The 23,711-nt window shown below is 42.2% G+C and overlaps 1 protein-coding gene across 4 annotated transcripts; it reads left to right on the forward strand.

The window, feature by feature from the left end:
• Positions 1 to 39: 39 nt before the first annotated feature.
• Positions 40 to 23,711, forward strand: dido1 (death inducer-obliterator 1). 4 transcript variants are annotated; one of them, XM_020633820.3, is made up of 17 exons: positions 40 to 525; positions 2,546 to 2,642; positions 6,632 to 6,750; positions 7,024 to 8,089; positions 8,887 to 9,301; positions 9,737 to 10,093; positions 12,210 to 12,429; positions 15,172 to 15,730; positions 15,817 to 15,976; positions 16,122 to 16,238; positions 16,378 to 16,539; positions 16,823 to 16,970; positions 17,098 to 17,602; positions 17,724 to 17,871; positions 17,997 to 18,086; positions 18,193 to 18,388; positions 19,624 to 23,711. In XM_020633820.3, the coding sequence occupies exons 3-17, from the start codon at positions 6,669 to 6,671 to the stop codon at positions 23,190 to 23,192; spliced, it is 7,794 nt and encodes a 2,597-aa protein (XP_020489476.2). In that variant the 5' UTR covers positions 40 to 525; positions 2,546 to 2,642; positions 6,632 to 6,668; the 3' UTR covers positions 23,193 to 23,711. The 4 variants fall into 4 exon arrangements, with proteins under 4 accessions (XP_020489476.2, XP_065811088.1, XP_065811087.1 ...); XM_065955016.1 differs by having other exon boundaries at positions 16,378 to 16,491; XM_065955015.1 differs by having other exon boundaries at positions 9,749 to 10,093.

Consider the following 23,711-nt stretch of genomic DNA (forward strand, 5'->3'; position numbering starts at 1 on the left):
TTATCAGAGAACTTGATATCTGAAAACCAAGTTCAGATAAAAACCTTTTAGAATGATTAGTTGCAAACAGTGCCTTCTTTGGTGTTACCTAATACTGATTTCAATCGACTGAAGAAGATGTTACAGGCGTGAAATACAGATATTTAATCAAAATAAGCAAGAAATCATCAGTCCACAACTGCTATCTATTATACCTATAATAAATAGTCATGTTGATATGGAAAAAAAACCCTGCAACAGATATACTTGTACATGTCTAAAATATATTTTATGCATTGTGTGGGGAAGTTCCCCTTCTGTTCAAGGCCTTTATTTGTAGCTAGCAGAAGAATGTTTCAGTAGTTTCTGCAGTGTGGGCTGTGCGAGAGGGATTGTGTATCCTCCCGGCCAGGTGTGGCGCTGTAGACACAGAGCACGTTTATTAAGCTGTCAGCCATCTGCCGCAGTCAGTTAGCTCCAGCGGGAATGGAAAATGGAGGATTGACCGAGGAACGAGGGCAAATCATCGGCATTTCTAGCGTTGAGGTGGGTAGGATGCAACGATCTTAATGTGGAAAACGTTAGTGTATGCGTTTTAATTGAGTTGGATTTTTTAATTTCGGGGTTTATTGTAACTACTGTGACTGTCCTACTTCAGAGAAGAGAGCCGTGCTGAATATGATGAACCTTCAGTCGTGTGTGCAGCCACACAATCACATTTTACTAATTCACATTGGTTTCGTAGATATGCACCTGGCTATCGATGGGTTGTCTTGTAACGTTCGGCCTTTATAAGTATTCTGTTAAGAGTTCAGGGCGTCACCTTAATGCATGATAGGGTTGCGTTAGCTCGTGGTTGCTAAACGCGTTAGCCAGGCTTGCTAGCTACAAGTGCACGTTTTGCTCGTTGTAGCACTCCAGTAAAAACGAACAGAAGAGGGAGTAAACTAAAAAATACAAAGGGGAAATGTCTGCTATTTGGTGAATTTTTATGTGCATCCCGCCAAATAAAACGTATCATGAAAACATGAGCCAGTGTGCTTATAGGTTTACATTAGCAGACTGTTTCAGCGTTGCTGTTTAGCTAGCGGTTTGTTGGATTTGCGGGCGTCGTTGGTTGTGATGCAGAAAGTATATTGTCTGATTTTTTTTTTTTTTTTATATATCCTACAGTGTTAACACAAATATTAACTAATTTAATTTAACAATTAACATGTTAAATTGTGCAGTATTATTATTATGATGCATGGTTTTAATAATTTAGAAATCATGCCCGAAAAGGCCCTCTTCAGGTTTCGATATTTGGAACCACATCTGGAAACCATGGAAACTAAAGTCACTCACAGACAAAGCATTAACATTTTAACATGCCACGTTGATATATTTATGTAAGATAGTTTGTTTGGACTCTTTTAGTTTGTGATTTTTTTTGTACCGCGCCCCTCCCACCTTCACAGCAACAGTTTCCCCTCACATTCACGTGGCACGGTGTCGTGACTGCAATCACACCAAGAGATGAATCCACTTTTTAATCACCTTCCGTGTCCGGTCAGATATTAAGATTAAGATTTACTTTATTGATCCCGCAAGGGGAAATTCTGTTTTTACACTCTGTAATCATGCGACACACACACACAGGCTGAAATGTAAACATGCACTAATGGAGAGATGTCAGAGTGATGGAGCGGCTCCTGAGCTGATGTTGGGAAGGGGGTTTGGTGCCTTGCTCAAGGGCAACTCGGCAGTGCTCAGGAAGTGATCTGGCACCTCTCCAGCTACCAGACCAACTTCTTCACATAACTATACTATATACACACAACTATTTACATAACATATCTTTGACGGTGCAGTGTGTAATGCTCATTTGTGCACACCTTTTAAACAACAGAATTGTATGCATGCTATTTGGATATGCATGTGTCGCATGCACGTATCACTCAATCATTTTATTTATATGCAACAATTTATTTATTTCTCTAAATTAACAACGAAAGTGTGTTTGCTCAGCCGTATCCATGTGAGTTACTTTTAAGTCAGCTTAAAGGCCCATTCAAATGAAACAAAGACGCACTAGTTGGTAAAATCAGATACCGATGTTTGAACGAAATAACAATTTCGCCGATTGTCAATTTCGATACCGATTTTTGTTTCATGACTTCTTTTGGTGTACGATTCCCTCAATCCCGCCATTTTCTCTCATGTTTGAGGATGAAAACAAGTCTGAGTTTGTCTGACATGTGACTTAATCTGCCCAATAAAAAACATCTTCTGAGTCTGTAGTTAGGTACTAGATGCCAGTATTGCATTGATTTGGCACAACAATTAAACGTCAATTCATGCCACATTATTTGCCGATGTCTGTCAAAAGGGCGATTATCGGCAGATGCATCGGTTCATCCCTTAAATAAAATCCGCATTTATGTATTTTTCATCAATCACACAGAGTTAAAAACTGAATTAAGCCATCAGGTAACTGATAGATATCCTTGTTGCCAAGCATCTTGGATTGCTTTCTGGGAGGTGTCGAGTACTTTGATCCTGACTTGTGTTTTCCTCTCTCTGGCAGATCCTTCTGACATGTACGAGCACCAATGATCATACTGCTGGAGAGACTTGGTTGTGTTTTAAGAAGCACTCTGTTACACATTGCTGCTGAACTGCAGGTAAAGACATCAGCTACTAGTTATGTACTAGAATTAAAGAATAGCTTACATGTCCCTGGATGTTATTGAGTTAAGTACAAAATGATTCAACTTGGTTGTCTGGTCGTCATTCCAATTTTTGGCTCCTGAATTATTTAGACAGTCAATTTGACTTTAAGTATTCTCTTGTATTTTTCATTATTTGGATAACGTAAATGCAACATAGGCCTATAGAGGTTATACATTTAATGTGGTTGTACTCCGACTTTGATGAAACATAAAGATGCTTGCCTTAATATCTGTTATTATGCAGTTAAACAATCTCCAATAGTCCAATTAAATGCACCAAACAGAATGCTAAAGACTGAACATCTACTAAACTAGTGATTGCTAACATGATCACAGAGACCCACAATCGACATAACATATAAGTTCAGACAAGTTGAGTAGGTCAACAGTTATCAGAAAACTGTCAAAATTGGCCACAATTTCTTTAACATGGGAAAACTTAATGATCCCAGTGTCTGAGTAATAATGTTGGTTTGCAGAGTGTAGCTAATGTTATCAATGCTAGCCATGTATCCTAAGGTCCTCCTTGCGTTAACGGCTGCATGCCTGTGCTGGTTGCGCATCGCTCCAGTCATAAGACTAGAAAAGTGCTATACAAGTTTAAATCCATTTAGACTGGTAATTCTGGTACTGACTAGTGGGAGTTGGCCTCTAGTCTTTTTTTTTATGCTCACCTTTAAAAAAATAATAATAATAATAATAATTAAATTGCTTTTCCTTTATTCAAAAGCAATATCTTAAGCAACTGATGTAGTTTCTCCTTTTTCTAGCATTTTAACTTCTTTAATTAACTCATTATTTCTTTTGATGCTCATCTCAATATTTAATGAATTTTTTGTTTACTGCTGTAAATGCAAATGTCCCTGTTGTGGGCCTCATAAAGGTTTATCTAATTACTAGGGCCTAAATAAATATCATAGTTTAAGTTCATTAGACTGGTCCATGTACATTTATTATGTTGAAGGGATGCCCTGCCGTTTTGTTCATATCAGTTTGTTTACTTTATAAAGTTAAAAATGGGTGTGTACTAGTGCTGCTGTCAATTGACTAAAACATGAATCTAATTAATTAGATGCTTTGTGATTAATTAGTGCCATTTATTGATAGTGAGAAGAATAGCATTACAGTCAGATTTACTGCAAAACTCTGCTTCCACTTGATTATATCTAGATACATTTAAGTGTTTTTCATATTATTCAGAGTGAATATCCCCCAACACATACACACAGGGTAAACTAATAGTGAAACCTATGAGAGGGCTGCACATGTACCGGTACTCATAGAACTGGTTTGCATCCTGGATTTATTTTATATTTCTGATTGATGTTTTGTTTGTGTCAAAGGGTATTTTTTCACATGTGAATAATTTTTTTCTACAAACTTTTTACAAGCTTTAGAAATTGTGACAGGAATATATTTTTATAAAATGGGACAGATTGCTCATCAAAAGATGTATTCAACGTGTGAATGTAGCCTACCTCAGCAGGTCTGTGTATGTGTGTGTTTCTCAGTAGAGGCCGGCAGGGAGGAGAGTTCAAGGGAAGACTGACTTATTAGTTGATCCTGGATAGGGGTCTTGGATGGAAAATGAATAACCAGTAAAAGCTCCTTGTAATTTGTGGCATGTGTTTTCATCCAGTTTACAACCCTGCTCGGGACAGTTATATTATAATAATACTTAACCTCAATTATTTTGCTGCATTCTTTTTCTGTAAATAATTAATCAAAGTTAATGTGTTATTTGACAGCCCTAGTAAGTACATAATGATCCTTTGTGTCAATACACACAAACTTCATGCCACCCCATGCAAAAGTCAGGGCACTGGTTGGTAGATCTGTGCATCTTCACTGGCCCTACGATTCGATTACGATTATCCAGTCAACGATTCGATTCGATATCACGATTCATCCTCAATTTTCCATATTACTGCACACTGCTACTTTTTCACAAACAGTCTGATAAATATGAACTTCTTTTGTATATTTTAAAAAGTGATTCAGACAACAATGTCATTATCAATATCTTATTGATATTGATAACGAATGTATTAAGTTAAAATTAATACATTGTATAGATAGTCTACAGTATAGGTAATAACTTTAAGTTTTTGTGTGTTTAGTTTATTATACGAGAGAAAGATGTTTTTAAGTCACTGTAGCCTTTAGCTGTGAACTTTGTTCAGGGTTAGTTTTGTTTCTGTCCTTTTTATTTCAGACGAGTTGTGTTAAGTTGCTGCATCTGTAAACAACCCATTTCCTGATGTGAGTGTTTCACAATAAAAGCACTTCAACTTCAGATAGGCCGGGGACTTTTATTGTGAAGAACTTGTTGGAAATAGAATGTGTTTATCATCGATCGAACGCAGCTTTAGCTGAGGTGAACTTATTAGCGGTGATTCACGATGACGCTGTGTCGGGAGTCAACTTTGTTGATGGATGGAAGGTCACGTTGTGGTGGCGTCTGCACAGAAATAACAAAGCTGGATTTTTAGTATTAGAGTTACTCGAGAGAATCAAGGAATCATTTCAGCCCTAGACCGCTTACATTAAAAACTTAAAGTCAATGACAGGCATGTCCAAATTGCGGATTCCGGTCCAAACCCATCCAGTAAGCACCCAGGTTTATGTTGTTGAGGGTTTCTATTGTTAACAGCGCAGCTATTGGTGCTTTTACGGTAGTCTATTTTAAACAGTGCAGCTCTTCTCGCCTTAATGGTAGTGCTTTCAGCGGCTAGGAATGTCATAGACCAATTAATTCAACTGTTACATGTGATGCTACTCAGCCAATCAAAACCTTTACTCAGACCAGGCATTGCGAGTGAACATGGTGGGTGAGTAATAATACAGAAACTCAGAAGAGTCAGCACACAGGAAAATGTCATGGTGCTTTCACACATGCACAAAACTCCTGAAAACTTCCCGATATTGTCGGATGAGCTGCTAGATTGAGTGCAAACCGCCACATTTTTTTAACTCGGTCCACCCCGGATCTTTTCCTTCGAGCCCTCAGTTAAATTTTCAATTTGAAGTTAGAATGAGCAGATGTGTGAACGCAGCAGGACATATTCAGTGAGACATTCACTGAGAGCAAACTGGAGGGGGTGATGACATTTAAAAATCATGTCATCTCAGCTCTTTTGTTAGTAATCTGACTTAATGCCGACAAATTACTAGGGGGGGCTTTACAGTAACAGGGAAAAGTCTAAGTTTAAAATGTGACTGTTGTGCATACAGCTCTACAAGTGAGTTAGGGAAAAGTGTACATGGTGTGCTCTTACATTAGGGAAAGACAAAGCCAAATAAGAGCTTTAAATCAAGAATGGACAAGCTCTTAGGGCCTATATATTAATTTCTCAAATTGATATTAAAACCAATGTCATTATCAACCCCCGATCATCAAATGAGTCAATGTAAAACAAGACTTTGAGGCATAGGGCACATCTTTTGAGCAGTCTTTCCAACTCAAATCCAACCAGAGGACAGATAATATGATGAACAGCCCAATATGATGGATCAACCAGAACCCTGACAGAATCAATCACTGCACACATTCTTTGTGTGACTTATCGGCAAGCATCTATCCGTAGAAAATGTAGCTTTTAAATAAGCTGACATTGGCTCTGGTTTCAGCCAGGCAAATATATCAAGTATCTTAAGTCAGTGGAGAACTGAGAGTCACGCACAGTATGCATGTCATTGTTGATACTAATGGCCCTTTTGTTTTTGTTTTGAATGTATGACGTAATTGTGTAATCTCAATAGAGCTTCCATAATTTGTAACACTTTTTGAGGAAGACTGTATTAGTTACACATATCTATATGTTATGACAGGCAGAAATCCTAGCACTGCCCAATGAATGAAGTCCCTGCAGCCTTCAGTATTTGACAGATGATAACCTGTAAGGAGTGACTTATAGCCTGTTTCTTGTGCTCTTCTGTAGACACTCAGTTTGAAAGTAGTGATTGACTCCATCATCTATGGATGAGACAGTGAGCCCTGAGCTCTCTCTAGCCCCTGAGCCAGAGCAGAGCCAGGAACGTATGGATAACAGCTTTCAAGGTACAATGGATTAGCTCCTAGTCCTCCATGAATAAGGGGTGGGGAAAATGTAGCAATGCAAATTGTGTGCTTAGGCTGTGATCATTGATGATTATTAAATGTTCATGTAGGGTAAGTAAAGATCAATGTGGAGAAATTATTTTGGAATTTGTTTTAATCAACTCGTAAACTTTAACCTAAAATAATTATTAGCTTCTTGGCTGTGTTGTATTGCACTCTTAACTGCTCACCATAATTTTTCTTGTATCGCCTTGTTTGATTGTTCCTTCACAGGTTTCGTAGAGGAGAAAAGCCACGTGAAAGAACCTGACAATGAGAGTGTGGCTTGTGAAGCAATAGCTCAGCAAGATCAACCTCCAAAGGGCACCTGTGAATTAAGAAAGACTTGGGGTTTCCGACAGTCCACTGTTGCAAAGAGAGAGATGCCAGTGGAGGCGGCCATCGACAGCCCTGAGAACCGCTGTGCTGTGCGTCGCAGTGGCAGGCAGTCTAAGCGCACTGACAAACTCGAGGAATTCCTCTCGACTGCCAAGAGAGGGTCAAGAAGGAGCGCCCCACCCAGTGTGGAAAGTGGAGATCCTCCTTCCCAAACCCCGACCGATGCAGAGACTGCCTCAGAGGCCAGTTTTGATGGTAACGCTGACACCAAGGTGGCAGAGGACAAGGTGGAGTCTCCAGAGAGGAGGACAAGAAGTGGCGCAAGGAAACAGACCCAACAGAAGACTCGTGGTGGCAGGAAGACCCGAGGAGGCAGCGGAGAAGCAGTCAAAGATGAAGGAAGTTCTGAGAATGAGGAGGACAACAAAGAGCAGTTAATGGATGAAAACGCTTGTCAGAATTGCGAAGGTGTAGGGGACAATAACACAGCACAACCTCAGCCAGAGCAGGACTCTGAGAAGACGGCCTTCAGCGAGGAGGAGAAGAAAGAAGATGGAGAAAAAAATGAAGAGGAAACGGAGAAGGACAGTGATAAAGAGACTGATGAGGACGATGCAGAAAATCCTGCAGGAGGGATGGCAAAACGTGGACCTATAAGAACTTACATCAACAAAAAGAGGGTAGTGAATAAAAACAATGCTCCTGTTAAAGCTCCTTCGCCTGCCATTAAGAACGCCCTTCCTGTCAAGAGGGAGGTGAAGCCTAAAATTACCCCAACGGTTGGAAAGATACAGAAGCAGCAGACCCAAGAGGAGAATGATGAGATGGATGAGAATGATGATGATGATGACGACGACGATGACTCTTCAACATCCTCTTCTTCATCATCCATTGATTCTGACGAAGGAGGATATGACCCCAATGCATTGTACTGCATCTGCCGTCAGAAACACAACAAGAGGTGATTTTTGACATATCTTTATGTTCATTATTGGTACTATTATCAAAATAGGGGCATCCTACGTGTTATTAAAGGGGTCATAGTATGAGAAATCCACTTTTACCGTGTTTTTGAACATATATTTGGGTAACCTGAGTGTCTACTGACCCACAAAATGAGAAATAAATCCATCCAGTCCTTTGTTTGTAGTCTGCATAAGTCTTACAACACAGAGAAAAGTGCTCTGTTTCAAATTTGCTCAACTTGTGATGTCACAGTGGGATTCTGGTAAAAATAAAAAATCCTCTCCCCTGATATCTCCACCCCCAGTCTAGAGCTAAACTTTTGCGCAGGTCCGCCATTTTTAATTCTCGCTACAGAGGAGTGATGTCTACGGGGAAAACTCAGGGGGGTCTCATTACATTTAAAGAGACACTCGCACCAAAACGGAGCGTTCTGAGAGAGCTGGTTTATACAGGGTCACAAACCTCCTCTGGTGCTTGATTCATGTTATATTTTGAACACAGCACAGATGTTCAATTAAGACTACAGGGGACTGTTTTGAAAAGTGGAAAAGGGGTATAATATGTCCTCTTTAATAGTCAAAGGAATTGTGCCTTTTTTAATGCACTTAACCACTTTTAATTGTAGCTCATCATCTTAAAGTATTATTCGTATCTCGTCAAGCAAGTAGTGACAAACTGGAAAGTTGTCATGTTTTAGTCATCTTCTACTGCAAAGCATGAGGAAAAAGTTTGAGGAAAAAAACTTTCAAGAATTGTGTCTCGATGAATGTTTTTTTATTTTTTATTCACAAGGTTCATGATCTGCTGTGACCGCTGTGAGGAATGGTTCCACGGAGATTGCGTCGGCATCACCGAGGCCCGGGGACGCCTGATGGAGAGAAACGGGGAAGACTACATCTGCCCCAATTGCACCGTCAAGAAAAACCAGGTGGTCCGACCTGCCACATCGAATCTGTATCCAGAGATTGGAAAGCCCAAAGCTGATGCCGCCCACCCTGTTTCAGCTTTGACTTTTTCTGCAACCAATGACAAAACTACCACCAGTGGAATAGATACCAGTCTGACAGCTGCTCAGGCTGCGGCCATGCCTCCATCCTCCACATCTGCTGGAAGTGAAGACAGGGCATCAGAGGACCAGGGCATCAAAGGAAGGATAGAGAAGGCTACTAATCCAACTGGGAAGAAGAAGATAAAGATATTTCAGCCGGTAGGTTACAACTGATCTCAACTTAAGTGTTTCGATTTTCTGTTTTACTTCAAGTACCTGTACTGAATGAGTTGCTATTACCCAATTGTTTAATCTACCATGCTATGGATAATCATTTTATGCTATATACAGATTATACTCAGGCCAAATTGAAACTGCTTCACCCAAAATATATATATTGCATTTTTAGTCTTAAAATCTGTGACTATGGCAGATGTCCCAAAACTGTTTTGAGTCCTGAATTGGTGGTTGTGGTAATTTTAGAGAAGGCATGTAAGGAGCTAAAAAGTGGAGACAAGTTTCTTCAGTTATTTTCAGATCACTTTTGCTGTTAATAAAGTAGAACTCTCCAAACGCTTGTCTTGTGAAAAAAAAAAAATGTTGCTACTCTGCCATCATTAGCTATTAATATGATTGTGTACTGACTTGCGGCAGGCTGTTCTGCAGCAAGCTGAACGAAAGGCAGACCAGAAATCAGTATCCACCGTGGAAAAAAAGGCAGCACCCACAAGGGAGCCAAAAGCACATCCTGACACGGAGCAGAAAGTGGCGTTGAATGTGGAGGTGAAAACAACATCAACAGCGGAGGAGCCAGACGAGAAGGGTGGGCCGAAGGCCGCGGAGGACTCTTCTCTTCCTAAATGTATCGGGCCTGGTTGTGACAACAACGCCCAGCCAGACTCTGTGTACTGTGGCAACGACTGCATCCTGAGACACGCTGCTGCGGCCATGAAGTCCATCACTGACGTCAAGGAGCCCAAGCAGAAGGAAAAAGCCAAGTCCACACCAAAGGTAACCCGGACCACTTGTAATGATCATGCCCTTTGCTTCTCCTTGAAAACAAAATATGTTCATGCGGATTCCGTTAGCAGTAATGTGATTCTAGAATAGTACAGGTAATATAAAAGTTACTGTAGTGTTAAAGAGTTAAGTGTGACCTTTTTGTATTATGGAAATGTAGAACTCACACTTTTGAACTCATTTCCTGATCACAACGAAGAGATAATTCCTGAGGTGTATTTTATTGTTTTGTGACTATTGAACTGGTTTCTAAAGGTATTTGGGATCAATAACTCATAATGGTGCTTACCGGAGGACAACTACCGGTACTTTACTATTGCTGCTGGTGAATACCTCTGACTTTACCATGATTATTAACATGTTTTTAAATAGAAGTGCTTCAATATTGACATTTGTATGACTTGATTAAAATGATGTTTCACGGTAATGCTTCTGTAACTGCAAAAAAAAACCACAATATTGATATTAACACACATTTAAGGTACTTAAAGAAAAACTAGGAAAACTACTTTTTCATACCATGTCACAAGAAAAGCACGGTTTGATGTGAGATAGCTTTGTTGCTGCTTTAAACACACTTGAAAGTGTTTTATTATTATTCTGTAATTCTATTTATTTCTTCAACTAAATAGTTACGGGCAGTTGATTGGGTCAGAATGTATCCCGAAGGAAGCAACTGTATGTGGTTAGTAACCTAACTTTTAACATAGAGCAGGCTCTCTCCTAATCAGAACAGACTCACATTTAACAGGGCCAGGGTACTGATGGTAAACCTGCGATGGAAAAGGTTAAGTACAGTTTCTCTGATCAACTTCAGCAATTGGCCTGACCGCTCAGCTCAACAAAGAAGTCATCCTTCCCTCCGGATTGTTTTTTAGGCCAAAAGCAATGCATGCAGATGAAAGTAACAATGGTCCTCTCGAAGAGCCGAACAAATCTGTTTGGACACCATGAACGATATTACAAGCTTATATATTTCATGTCAGTGATGAAAATAGTGCATCTGGGCAAGTAAAGCTGCTGATTTTTCCCCAGCACTGGAGAATATATGTGGTGACCGTATGAAGGGAGAATTGTTCTGTGGCTACAAAGCCATTGGTTGTGTAAGATTCCTCAGTGTGTGCAGTTGATGCAACAGTTTAATTAATAAGGGAATATGTACATAAATGACAGTGTCTGTGTTTCTAACGTCCTATATGAATCAAATGTAAGTTATTGTTATCTGCTGTAGCACAGTTAGTAATTAACAATAGATGTGAACATATGAACAATGCATCTTAGTGGAGTTAATTTCTGTTTCTAGTCTAGTAGCCCAATAACAACCAGATAGTCACTTGAACAACAATAACTCCCAACCAGAGTCAACTTTGCACATGTTTTGGGAAGTGATGAGATATTGCTGCTAGAAAAAGTCCTGTGCTCTCATTGGTTATAAGGTCATTGGTGGGTTTAACCCTTTCAGAGCTGGAGAAGACAGTAAACAATGATGTTCTCCAAACAAACCACCCAGAATGCCTCAGTCTTTGATTAAATCAAATGATATGTAAGTTGAGGAAAATAAATTGTCATAGTTTGAAACAAAAATTCTACAACTAAGAACTTCTACTCAAGATAAGATCATCCTTTATTTATCCCCAGTGGGGAAATTCAAGTAAAGAGCATGCATACAAGTGCTACTTAAAGAGAACTTAAAACATGTGAACCTTTCTTTATTATTATTATTTTTATTCTGGGGCCTCTTGTGAAGAACTTTGTGGCCCACCACTATCATGAGCCATTACTGCCAAGATTAATTTGGAAATTTTTCACTGAAATGTGTCCAATTATAAGCTCAGATGCTACATGCAGGCCAGGGGAAAATATGGCCAGTGCACAGTGTGGTGCTGCTCTTCTTTTAAATAACTCTGATTTGAACTCCACAACATAGTTCCGTTGTTGCCAAAAACTAAGCACACAGAGCTTAGATGTTCTCAAATAAGATTGTCCTGGCATTTTCCTGTTTTCATTGAGGAATCTATTTTTAAAGTTCCCATTTTTTGGATCAAATAATCCCTGCTGAGTTCTGTTAATGAAACGCTTGACTTGCTGTTTGTTCCCGTCTATCCAGAAGAGCGGTGCTGGTGGTAAGAAGACACAGAAGAAGAGCCAGGAGGAGTCCGACAGTGAGGAAGATCACAGCACTGATCCAGATGAGGACGATGAAGATGAGCATGCTGAGGAACAACCACCCCCGCCGGCCACTGCGTCCTGGTCCAGCGACCATAATTACATTGCAGTAACACCAGAAAAGACTACACCCATATCACCAACAGTGTTAAACAAAAAGTGTATGTATCTCTTTAAAGGTCTTGGCTTGTTGTTGAAACCACATTGTTGTTCTTCAGTTATAAATGTGGTTCCCATGTTTCTGACATATTTTAGAAATGATCCACACATTTGGGGAAGAACATGATTGCTTTGGAGAAGAACTTGGCTGTATGCTAGACTCTAAAATGATTTGCACAGTGTTTTTGATTTTGTTACTCCGTGAAATAGTTGCAGCTATGGAAAGGTAAGTGTTACTTTAAGGCTCGAGGTAAGTATCCAATCATCTTTAAAAGGGGCACTCCACAGTTTGCACTGATACAAATAAGCTCAATGTAAAGAGTTTTTCATAAGGATCGAATAACTCAATGACGTCATCAGGGCCGTCTCGGCTTAGGCTTGAAGACTATACTAATAACAAAAAGCCTGAGCTATTTGAGAGGAATTCCCGGCGCTATAGAGTTTAAAACTGGTGGTACCCATGCATTATGGGAAATGTAGGATTCAGCTGATGTCTTTTTCAGCGCTTGACCCAAACTGCACAAAATGCAAAACAAATGCTGAATTAAGTTTCATTTATTATTTATGTTTAAAGTCTGAGATACTTTAACATTTGTGCAGTATTGAATAGCTGGAGTATCCCTTTTGAGTACCTCCATTTAATTCAAGGCTGATGAAACCTGTAAAGGCATTGTGGCTGAGACAGAAGAAGGACCTTGGTCCTTAGCATTCAGATGTGTTGTAATGAATTGGCTGGTGCTAGAGTGTATACATGTCACTCAAATGACCTGCACTAGTCTCTCCACTTTGGGGCGGGTGAGGGGGGGTACCTCTTCTCAGCTGCTTGACCCCAAAAGGTTCTTTCCTCCCTTTCTTCACCAGGTAGGTGTCTCAGAATTACCCCATGTTTATGTGGACTGATGAAGCTCATATTGAGCAGATAATATCAGCTGTTAATAACAACCTTGAGTTGTTGTTTTTTTTCTGCTATCAAGTTTGTGTAGAACAGGTTGACTTTTCTAAGTTTTTTTTTCATTCATATTGAATTTTGATGCATCTCTTCTCGTGGGAAACTGGCTTTAAAATAAAAGGTGATATCACAGATTTTAGGATGCCTTGATTGATTATGTGAGCAGTGTTGGCTTGGTGTAGGAGTTCCGGTTTCATAACCGGTTAAGGCAACAAGCGTGTTGAACTCGCATCTACACCGTGAGATGTGACACTCCCCAAGACCCCTGTGGGCCACCCCCCCACCACCCCCCCCCAGCTCCCAGATGGTGAAAAGCAGGAAGAAAGAAGCTCTGCGGCAGAGATCAGACCTCCTGGAGATACTGCAGTGAAGTTCTGAAAAGCCAAGTAGAGGATGGAAGCTGAAGACCTGGGCTGAGCATGCAGATTCAGAAGAGGGACACCATGCTCAAAAGTTTTTTTTTTACACATCTTGCAACTAATGAGATCAGATGTTTATAGAACATTGGTTGAATTGAAATGAAGAAATTTAACTTTCTTTCACCTTTTGCTACATCAGAATTAAAAAAGATTTACTGATGACATGTTATTATCTCAAGTTAATGAACTACCTCAGGACAGGGGGTCAGTAGGACCACAGATTTGTGCTGTTCACTGAAAGAGGAAGTTATGGTTTATTGATTCATGCTTTCATGGCCTCTAGTTTGCTGTTTGATAAATTGATTGCTGTGACAGACTATTCAGAAGTGTGTTGACTTTGCTGCTTTGGGTCTCCATAATGTCGGTCTGCACCATAAGACAGAAGAAGTTTGGACATTTCAGTTGGTTTATGTTGTGTGTGTGTGTAAGTCGGTCCTAGTGGGCTAAATGCTTATACAGCTTTAACATGCAACCATGACGACCTGATGCACTGGCATCTGCTGATGCCTATTTCAAGAAGACAGTTCACAAGTGTGTAAGTGTTAAGTTAGTGCACATTTGTTTTAACATTTTCTTTATGTAAAAATAATAAATAGTAACAGCATTTCTATTACTTATGCACCTAATCAATCACGTGACTTCTAGTTTATTTTAGGACCAAACTGGTTCTATTGTCACAGGGTGGAGTTTTAAGCTGCGGATGATGTTAATCAATGCTTGAATTAACTGTTTGATATTGAAGAGATGGTTCATTTTATCATTAACAATCTATTGCTTGTATTTTGATCCACACATTTCACGCATAGAAAGGAACTGAAGATTTTTTGAGAGGTAAAAAGGGTGGGCTAAAAAGTTGTAGCCACTGAGTTCATGGTTGTTGATGTCAATGTTGAGTTTCATTGAGCGAACTTGGCAGTTGTAGACTTTTCTTTCAGTAACTGCTCATGAAGTTGACAGTAAGAGTTTGCACCAGTTGCTGTCTTAAGAGGTACTTGCTGAATAACCACGCAGATCACTACAACCGGGGAGGAGGCACTTTTTATTTCCCAAATGGACCTGCAAAACAAGCACATTGTAACTACTTTAAATAAAGAGGGGTCCTTGTGCTGCAATGTTGTCCACTCTTGTGTTTATTTCAGAGAGTGAAAAATAAATGTGAGTGAGGGCTTCATTGTTTAAATTTGACTGTATCAGCTGTGTAGTTTATAAATGTTTTCCTAAAAGAGTATGGTTTTCTTTTGTACTGTAGTCTGAATTAGAGATGAAATATATTGATTTGCATTGGTGGAGAATCACTGCCACACTGCATGCCTCATCTGCTGAGAAGGTAAATGAGGGCATATTTTTAAAGATTTGATCTTGTGCTTGGGTTCCAGCTCCTCCAAAAGAAGAGAAGCCGAGTGAGAAGGATCAGAAAGAAAAGGAACCAACCCCGGCTCCTGAGAAACCTCAGCCAGAGTCAACACGAACGCCGGTCAAACGAAACAAGAAGACCCCAACCAGTAAAGCAGCCAAGGTTTCACCGAAGGGCAAAAAGCTGTCCCCTCAGGCTACCAGCTCTAAGGCATCCAAGAAACCTGTAACGCCACCAAGTAAAACCGCAACGAGATCCAAGAAACCAGGCACGTCGCCTGCCCCTTCTCCCTTTCCTCCGGGTCCGATCCATGTCACTGGAGCGCTGAGAGTCACCAAGTCCAACTTCACCATTCCTAAGAAGCAGCCACAGCAAAAGGAGGCTCCATCACATGCTCACTCTTCATCATCCTCAAGAGTCCCATCTTCTCCAGCTTCTTCAGGTTCCTCCCATCACTCCTCTTCTACCAGACCTCCACATCCAGCTGCTTCAGCGTCCCCTGTGTCCCCCATGCCCCCTCCCCCCAACAACCAGATGAGGCAAAACATCCGACGTTCACTGACAGACATCCTCTTTAAGAGGTAAGAGTCCCACACAACCATTTTTCTACATAACAAACTTGAAAAAGAAACACACACACCAACATTTGTTTTGTTCCTCCCACCAGGGTGAGCGACAGTGACGATTTGAAGATGACTGAAAGCGAGGTGGGAAGGCTTTCAGTTTCCATTGAAAAGGAAATGTTCAACCTCTGCCTTAGCACTGACAGCAAGTACAAGAACAAATACAGGTCCCTGATGTTCAACCTGAAAGATCCTAAAAACAAAGTGAGTCAGCACACGTTAACTTTGGTCTGTTGACAAGTTCACATCTTCTCTTTAGTTGTGCTTTTAGAGGCAATCCCCACAGCATTTGTGTCCTGTTGTTAACTAGTCGCTGAGATGTTAAACTGCTGTTTTATGTTTGTATTAGGGCTTGTTCTACAGGGTGGTGGGTGGTGAGGTTAGTCCCTTCAGACTGGTGAGACTGAGTGCTGAAGAGTTGCTTTCCAAAGAGATATCTGAGTGGAGGAAGCCCGATGCTCCACAGGTACATTTTCACCTCTATCTACTCACTATGCACAGGCCTGCTTCAGGCTCAAAGAGCTCCCTGTTGACTTCTATTTGAACTAACTTGTCTTACAAGATACTTGAAATGGCTAAAGTTCAAATGTGGTTGTCTTCTCCAGGCCCATTCACCCAGTTCCAGGACCCACTCGTTGCCCTTAAAACAGGGGAACAGGCATGACTCGAGCTCACATAGCATGGACATGGAGGATGCTCCTCCAACATCTGATGCAGATGTATGTATCTCTACCGCCACTTCATCTACTCGCATGGCTTCTGCTGCAGTAAGTGGTGGCTTGCTGTCTTTCAACTTTCACACTTTTCTTTTCACCTTTGCTTGAGTAGGCCTCACCAAACTGTTAGAAAAATCAAAAGACGTTCCAATTTAGTCACCTTGCCAACTGTTCTGATTTTCCTCTTTCTGACCTGATAGCCTTCTTTGCCTCTACTCTTAATACCTGCCACAAATTGATAGTGGTGTACATAAAAAGTGTGTTTTTGTGAATTCTTAAAATTTCAAGTCCACCTCGGTTTAATGATGATGCTTTTTTTTTTTTCTGTCAACAGGACCAAGATGAGTCTGGCTCCACTCCTGCTGGGACTCAGCCCTCTGCTGTGGAGGGGAGCATGCCTGACATTTTCAGTAACATGCTTAAAGACACTACTTCTGAACACAGGACTCATCTATTTGACCTTAACTGTAAAATATGTACAGGTAATTGAGACGCTTATATGCAGTGTCTGGGTGTATTCATCCAATGGCTAAAGCATGATTGGTTAAATTTATTGTTGGATTGTTAAAGATAACTTACTAGGTTTTTTTGTTTCGCTCTTCACTACAGGTCAAAAGACAGAAGATGAGCCTGCTTCTAAAAAGGCCAAACTGATGAAGAAACCTGAAACTAAGTCACCTAGACACGAGCTGCATTCCTCCAAGTCAGGAGACGTCTCTCCTGCCAGCCAATCACAGGTCCCCGCAGCTTACCAACACCAAGACCCCTTGTCCTACCAACACCCAATCCCTCCGTCCTACCAGTCCAACATGGAGCCATCTGTCCCAGAATCCCAGTCACAACTATATCAGGAGGACCTCCCAGTCCAGACTCCTGCTCCCATCGCCCCAACTGTGTCGTCCGTCAGCATCACCCGGAGAGATCCACGCATGGCCCGGCACAGCTCTGCTGTAACCGTGACCTACACTGCTCCTGTAGAAAAACCAATTAACAACACTGTAGAACCACTCCCAGCTCCCGTCAGTGCTGCAGTTGAGGTTGGACCCAAAGTATCACTGCCAATGCCCCCAGCTCCACCAACTTCAGTAGCTGTGCCCAAACCTGCAAAAACAAGGTGCTTGATTTCTTCATGATTCTTTAAGTTAGCTGTTTGTGGAATTCTGTTGTATAAGCAATTACATCAATTATGTATTTGAGATCTGCTTTTGTCTTGAAGGAATATCTTATCTTTACAGTACATCAGAGCCTCCTCCTGAGGGCGAGACTGCAATCTTCCTCCATGGTCAAGAGAAGATTTGGAAAGGATTTATCAACATGCAGGCTGTAGCTAAGTTTGTGACCAAGGCCTATCTGGTGTCAGGATCCTTTGAACACCTAAAGGAGGTAAGTACTTCTACTTAGTTGTTCAAATTGGTGCTAGATTTCAAACATTAAGATCATTAAATGCAAACGTTTTGGGGATAAACGCAAGCAAAAGAGTAACCCATAGTTCTGTCAATGTTGTGCAGGATTTGCCAGACACCATTCACGTTGGTGGACGCATATCTCCAAATACAGTGTGGGACTATGTTGGGAAACTGAAAACCTCCCTTTCCAAGGTTTGTTAAGGAGACAAGTCGATTTGTGTGAAATATCTTAACGTCCATTTAAAGGTCATGAATCACTTACAAACTTGTTTTTTCCCTTCTTTGTCTTTGTTTACAGGAACTGTGTCTGATCCGTTTCCACCCTGCCACAGAGGAAGAGGAGGTGGCATATGTCTCTCTCTTCTCTTACTTTAGCAGCAGGAAACGATTTGGCGTGGTGGCTAACAACAACCGGCGCATCAAAGACCTCTATCTCATCCCACTTGGCTCAAAGGACCCATTACCCTCCAAACTGTTACCGTTTGATGGGCCTGGTAAGCATGTACAGGGATACACTACTTAGACCTTTTTGCTGACATTCATGTGTTTGCTTATATATTTTATTTCTTAATTTTTTATTTATTTTTTTGGTCTTCCTTTATGTGGTGAGTATATTTTTAGCATCACCTTTTGCATTTGGACCCAGGTTGAAATGAGAGACTGTCGTGTTTTTGTACTATATGTACTGCAGGGGGCACTCTCACTCTTTGTTGATTCTCCTTTGTGCACATGACAGCATCTGTTTTCTCTGCTCTGTATCACATTTCTAATAAAGAGAGTTTGCATCGCAGGTTGGTGCCATTTAAGTCCAGTCTCAGCCTGATGTTTCTTAAGAACTGCTTTGTACATTATTACATTTTAACAACTGTTAAATCAATTTGTTTCTGCGAGGAAACCTGACAATCAATTCATGTGCTTACAAGGTGCCACCACTGTAATATCAAATCAAGAATCAGCTGATGATCAGTTGTTTGAAAGGTCATCAGCGATTGCACAACACTGTAAACACTACCAGCATGACTGTACAGATGTGGTAAGTAGAAAAGGCTCTGCTCCCCTGAGGGCTGCAATGAACAGCTCTGCTGCAAGTCATGCCCCAGAAGGAGCATACAACAGGCATGAGTTTTATTTTATTTTAAATTATGTACTATTTTCAGAAAAAACAGACACCTTGGATGTTTGTTTAATTTACCAGGCTGGTAGTTTTTCCAAATAACTTTCCTCTATGGAATAAATTACCCAGAATTGGGATTACCCAGAATTATATTCTAGAAAAGCATCCACTACAGGCTCTCCTTTTGGTGCAGTTTAGTAATGTTAGTGAATGATTGGACTGATTTGATCTGATTCAGCACCTCTTGGTAATATTTGAAAGTAAATCTTCAAATTCATGAAGTAAAAAAAAAAAAACATGCTGATCGACTTTGTCCAACCACAAAAAATGTGGATGACCACTGCTTTTTTGCCTAACTGTTCCAATTCTACTAACATTGTCATCTTTTGCATAAAATGATAAAGGGAGTGAGGGAACCTTTGTGCTGCTGGTTCTTAACATTTATGTTGTTCCAAATATTAAGAGTCTCTCATTTCACCTGGGCCAGAAAGTCTCTATCAAAATGTGTGTGTATAATAGTTTCATAGGATGAATTTCTGTTTTTCTTTTGTTTGAAAATATTCTCTCAGTTTCAAAGTTTATGCTCTTAAGAATCTTGTTTGTTCCATCTTGTAGGGCTTGAACCAGCTCGTCCAAACCTCCTCTTGGGGTTGCTGATCTGCCAGAAGGACAGAAAGCGTGCTGGTGCTCCTTTGGAAACGGAGGAAAAACGGTCCAAGACTCAAACCAAAGACGTCGAGGACACTGGGCTTCTGAAGTCAACTCCTGCAATCAGAGCAGACAGAAGCGCACGGCAGAGCCTTGAAATCCCCTTCAGCACAACTCCTCCAGGGTCACCTCCAACCAGCTCCTCTGAGATCTCGAACAGCACTGTGACTGCTTCCTCCGTCCTTTCCATCTTGTCCTCTGTCAAAGCTCCAGCCACATCCTCTACCACTGGCAAGGACTCTCCATCTTCCTCCAGCTCTTCCTCTGCAACAGCTTCCACTCCTCTTCAGACGATCCTAAACACTCTTTTTTCAAAGAAAAAGCACGACTCGGCTTCCAACTCTCCCTCTGATCATGGAGGGGAACTCTCTGTCCCACACACTACAATGCTGGACCCGATTGTGCGGCAGTATGCTCAGAGTTCTAAAGAGGAGCAGGTGGAAGAGGACGAAGACGACCGACCATATGATCCAGAAGAAGAGTATAACCCCAGTAGGGGCTATAGTGTGCCTAAGAAGCCTGTGGTGGTGGATAGCAAACCTGATATCTCTAAGCATTGTGAGGTGGATGAGAGTGCAGGTGATGATGTGGCATATGACCCAGAGGATGACTCCATATTTGAAGATGTCAAAACTGTGGTTCCAGGTCAGGCTAAGGCTGTAACAGAACCTATTTCTGATCCACAAAAGATCTTGGAGAGCCTTAAAAAGATTGGTGATCAGACATTCCAGAAACTTGGAACACAGCAGACGGTTTCAACAGGGACACCGGATACCTCATTGACTCTTCCAGACACACTCTTAGCTCAACCCACCATATCCCTTTTGGCCAACACTCAGCTACTGCAGCTTGGCAAAAAGGTTGAGGAGCTAGTAAAGTTAACATCGGTTGCTCCCTTGATCAACCAAAAGAGAGACCCTAGACAGAGCAGGGATCCTCGACATGCTGTGGCCGACAGGACACTGAGTGAAGGATCTGAAGAGAAAGAGGAGACGTCTGCTCTTTTGGTGGATTCTACGCCTTCCATCCAAACTGCGACTGTTCAAGAGCCTGTGCTGTCTAACGTAGCTGAACTCCCAGACTCCTCACAAGACCCGGAGGCAGCAGCCCCTCCTGAAGAGGAAGAGAAAAACGAGATGCTTCCATTTATGGAGTCGCACAAGACCGAGGTGTCAATTCCTTTATTAGGGGAGGAGGTAGAACCTGATATGGAGGTCAACTACATGGATGACAGAGAAGTTAAAAGTGAAGAAGAAGCTGAGCCAGTGAAGATGGATAAAGAAGCAGACATGTACAGTATTTGGCCAAATGCTGCCAGTATTTTAAAAGCTGGAGAGGACTCAGAGTATGAGAATAGCCAAGATACACCACCATCAAGTTATTATAATGAGCCCACACACCCCTCCACAGTAACCTCCACAATCCCAGTACTCACCCAGAGCACAGCAATGGTTGACACTCAGTCCCATCACATGCCACGTCACATTTCAGCATCAGGCTTCGACAATGAGTACAGACCTCAAGCCGACATCCCACCCCCGTCCAACTACCCCCCTCACCACCTGATGCAGGGACAAAACCTGATATTGAGGCCTCCGCCTATGTCAATGCCACCACCAATGCAGGGTATTCCTCCAATGTCAGGCCCCCCTCCACCCGTCCATGTTCCTCCACATGTGCATGGTCCTCCACCAATTCAAGGTGGCGGCAGCCAGCAGTATGGCCCCCCTCCAGCTGCATACCCTCCCTATCAGAACCAGTGGCCAGGCAATCAACAACCTCCACCACCACCACAGCATCAGCAGCCCCAACCCGGATCAGTGCCCCAGAATATCATGCCACCTAGAGGACTACCACCACCATTCCCTCCAATGGCCCAGAGAGCTCCTGCTCCTCAAATGTTTGATCCCTCGATCCCCCCTCAACATATCGTACAGCAGGGCCCCCAACATGGCCACCCCCAACTCCCTGCTTATGACGCACAGACCAGTTTACCTCCTCCAAGATTCACTAGTCCTCCACCACCATTTAATTTTCCTCAGGCCAGAGGTCCTCCTCCAACTTTCACTAGGCCACCTCCTGGTCACTTTGATAACAGACTCCCTCCTCCGTCCCACTTCCCAGGGCCAAGGGGCCCGCCACAAACACAGTATGGTGACCACGGGGCTAAACCCCCAATGGCAGACCCACCTCGAGGCCCTGCCGAACAGTATCCTAAAGACAGTTCTAACTCATTCAAGCTAAATGTGGACCAGAATCCAAATCCTCTTCATATGTTTAAAGACAGTCAGGGTCCCCCCCCAGGTCCAGCATACCGGGGACCTCCACCTAACCAGTATGAGGACAGACGAGGCCCACCATCTAGTGGTGAGATAGGTGGACAGCACTTTAGCCCACATAACCAGTACGGGAGCTCGAGACAACACTCCCCTCCGCATCGAGGATCTTTTGAAGAGCCAAGAGGGCCGCCCCCTCATGAGAATAGACCCCACCCTTCACAACGCTTTGGTGGATCAGAGCGCTACCGCTTTGATAGACACTCTGATGAGCTAAGACCTGTCCGCCACAGTGGTCCACTACTTCCAACTCCTCCAGAAGCTCCCTTAGCTCCTCCAAGTCGAATGGGAGCCCACAGTCCAGACCTGCACAGGGAAGACCTGCACAGGGAAGACCACTGGCGCCGCCACTCTCCTGAAATAAGGAGGAGGAGCAGCACCAACCGAGATGACTCAGAACCCCGCAGCGGAGATCGTTTCAGTCGCTTCGAAGGAGGGCACAGAGAACCTCCCCCTGTTCCTTCACAACCCCCCGAGGAGAGACCGAGGGAGCTGTCAGAGGACCGACGGAGGGACAGAGAGCGAGAAGTCCCCCACCCTGGCAGGCCCTCATGGGACAGAAGCCAGAGCAAGCGGTGGAGCAGAGAGAGGGAGTGGGACAGAGGCAAAGACAGGGAGCGCGATCGGGAGCGCAGCCGAGAAAGAGAGCGCAGCAGAGGGAGGGAGGGCGAGAGACACAGGGAAACAGAAGGAGAGCGACACAGGGATCAAGACACAGATAAGAGGAGAGACCGGGAGAGAGACAGAGAAAGAGACAGAGCTAGGGATTCTGACAGGAGGGACCATGACCGTGATAGAGCAAAAAACCGTGAACGTGAGCGTGAGCGAGAGCGTGAACGTGAACGTGAGCGTGACAGAGAGCGAGACAGGAGACGGGACAGATCCAGAAGCAGGGATCGTGACAGGGACAGAGACCGCGGGAAAGATCGGGGTAGAGACAGAGACCGGGAGAGAGAGAGAGAGAGAGAAAGGGACAAGGACAAGGACAAGGACAAAGACAAAGACAAAGACAAGGACAAAGACAGGGATCGTCGCGACAGGAGCAGAAGCCGAGAAAAGAGAGAGGAGAAAAAGGAAAGCAAACATGACACATCCAAAGAGAGTGTTAAAGCTACAGAAAATGAGAAGAACAAGTCCTAGTCTCTGTTTTGTGGACACACCAGTCTGGTTTGAGAGACACTGTACACTCCTCTATGTACATTAAGATGGACAGTGTTTTGTTTAAAGTTCTACAGTTGTGTTACTAAAAAAGTTTGACATGTATATTGTTTTGTCCTAAAGTTTCTTCTATGACATTCAGAAAACAAAAACCAGAGACAGAGGTTTATTGAGGCTCCTGAGTCCTTTAACATGTACCGTTCTTCTGCCTAGTTTTCTTTTTTTTTTTTAGAAAACAATAATGTAACAGATTAACACCTTTTTGAATATGTAAATATGAATGTACTTGTGTAAATACTGATGTTTTTAATCATACTTTTCTAAGTAGAGAAATCATAAGCCATATATCTGACATGGATAATGTGAACGTTAAAGAAACACTGTTTAAATGTTCGGCAGGTTTGAACTTGAAGGCTCCAGCTATCAACAGTATACACCCCATATATGGTTGTTATGAAATGTCTTGATTTTGTTTCAACTAATTAAACTAGTTTGATGATG

Source organism: Labrus bergylta, chromosome 5 (assembly GCF_963930695.1).
Source record: "Labrus bergylta chromosome 5, fLabBer1.1, whole genome shotgun sequence".
Lineage (NCBI taxonomy): Eukaryota > Metazoa > Chordata > Actinopteri > Labriformes > Labridae > Labrus > Labrus bergylta.

Bases quoted from the DNA above. Each gene is read 5' to 3' on its own strand.
- dido1 (XM_020633820.3), top strand. From the start codon at position 6,669: ATGGATGAGACAGTGAGCCCTGAGCTCTCTCTAGCCCCTGAGCCAGAG. The intron at 16,540-16,822 runs GTAAGTGGTGGC...TTCTGTCAACAG, and splicing joins CTCGCATGGCTTCTGCTGCA to GACCAAGATGAGTCTGGCTC. The intron at 18,389-19,623 runs GTAAGCATGTAC...TCCATCTTGTAG, and splicing joins GTTACCGTTTGATGGGCCTG to GGCTTGAACCAGCTCGTCCA.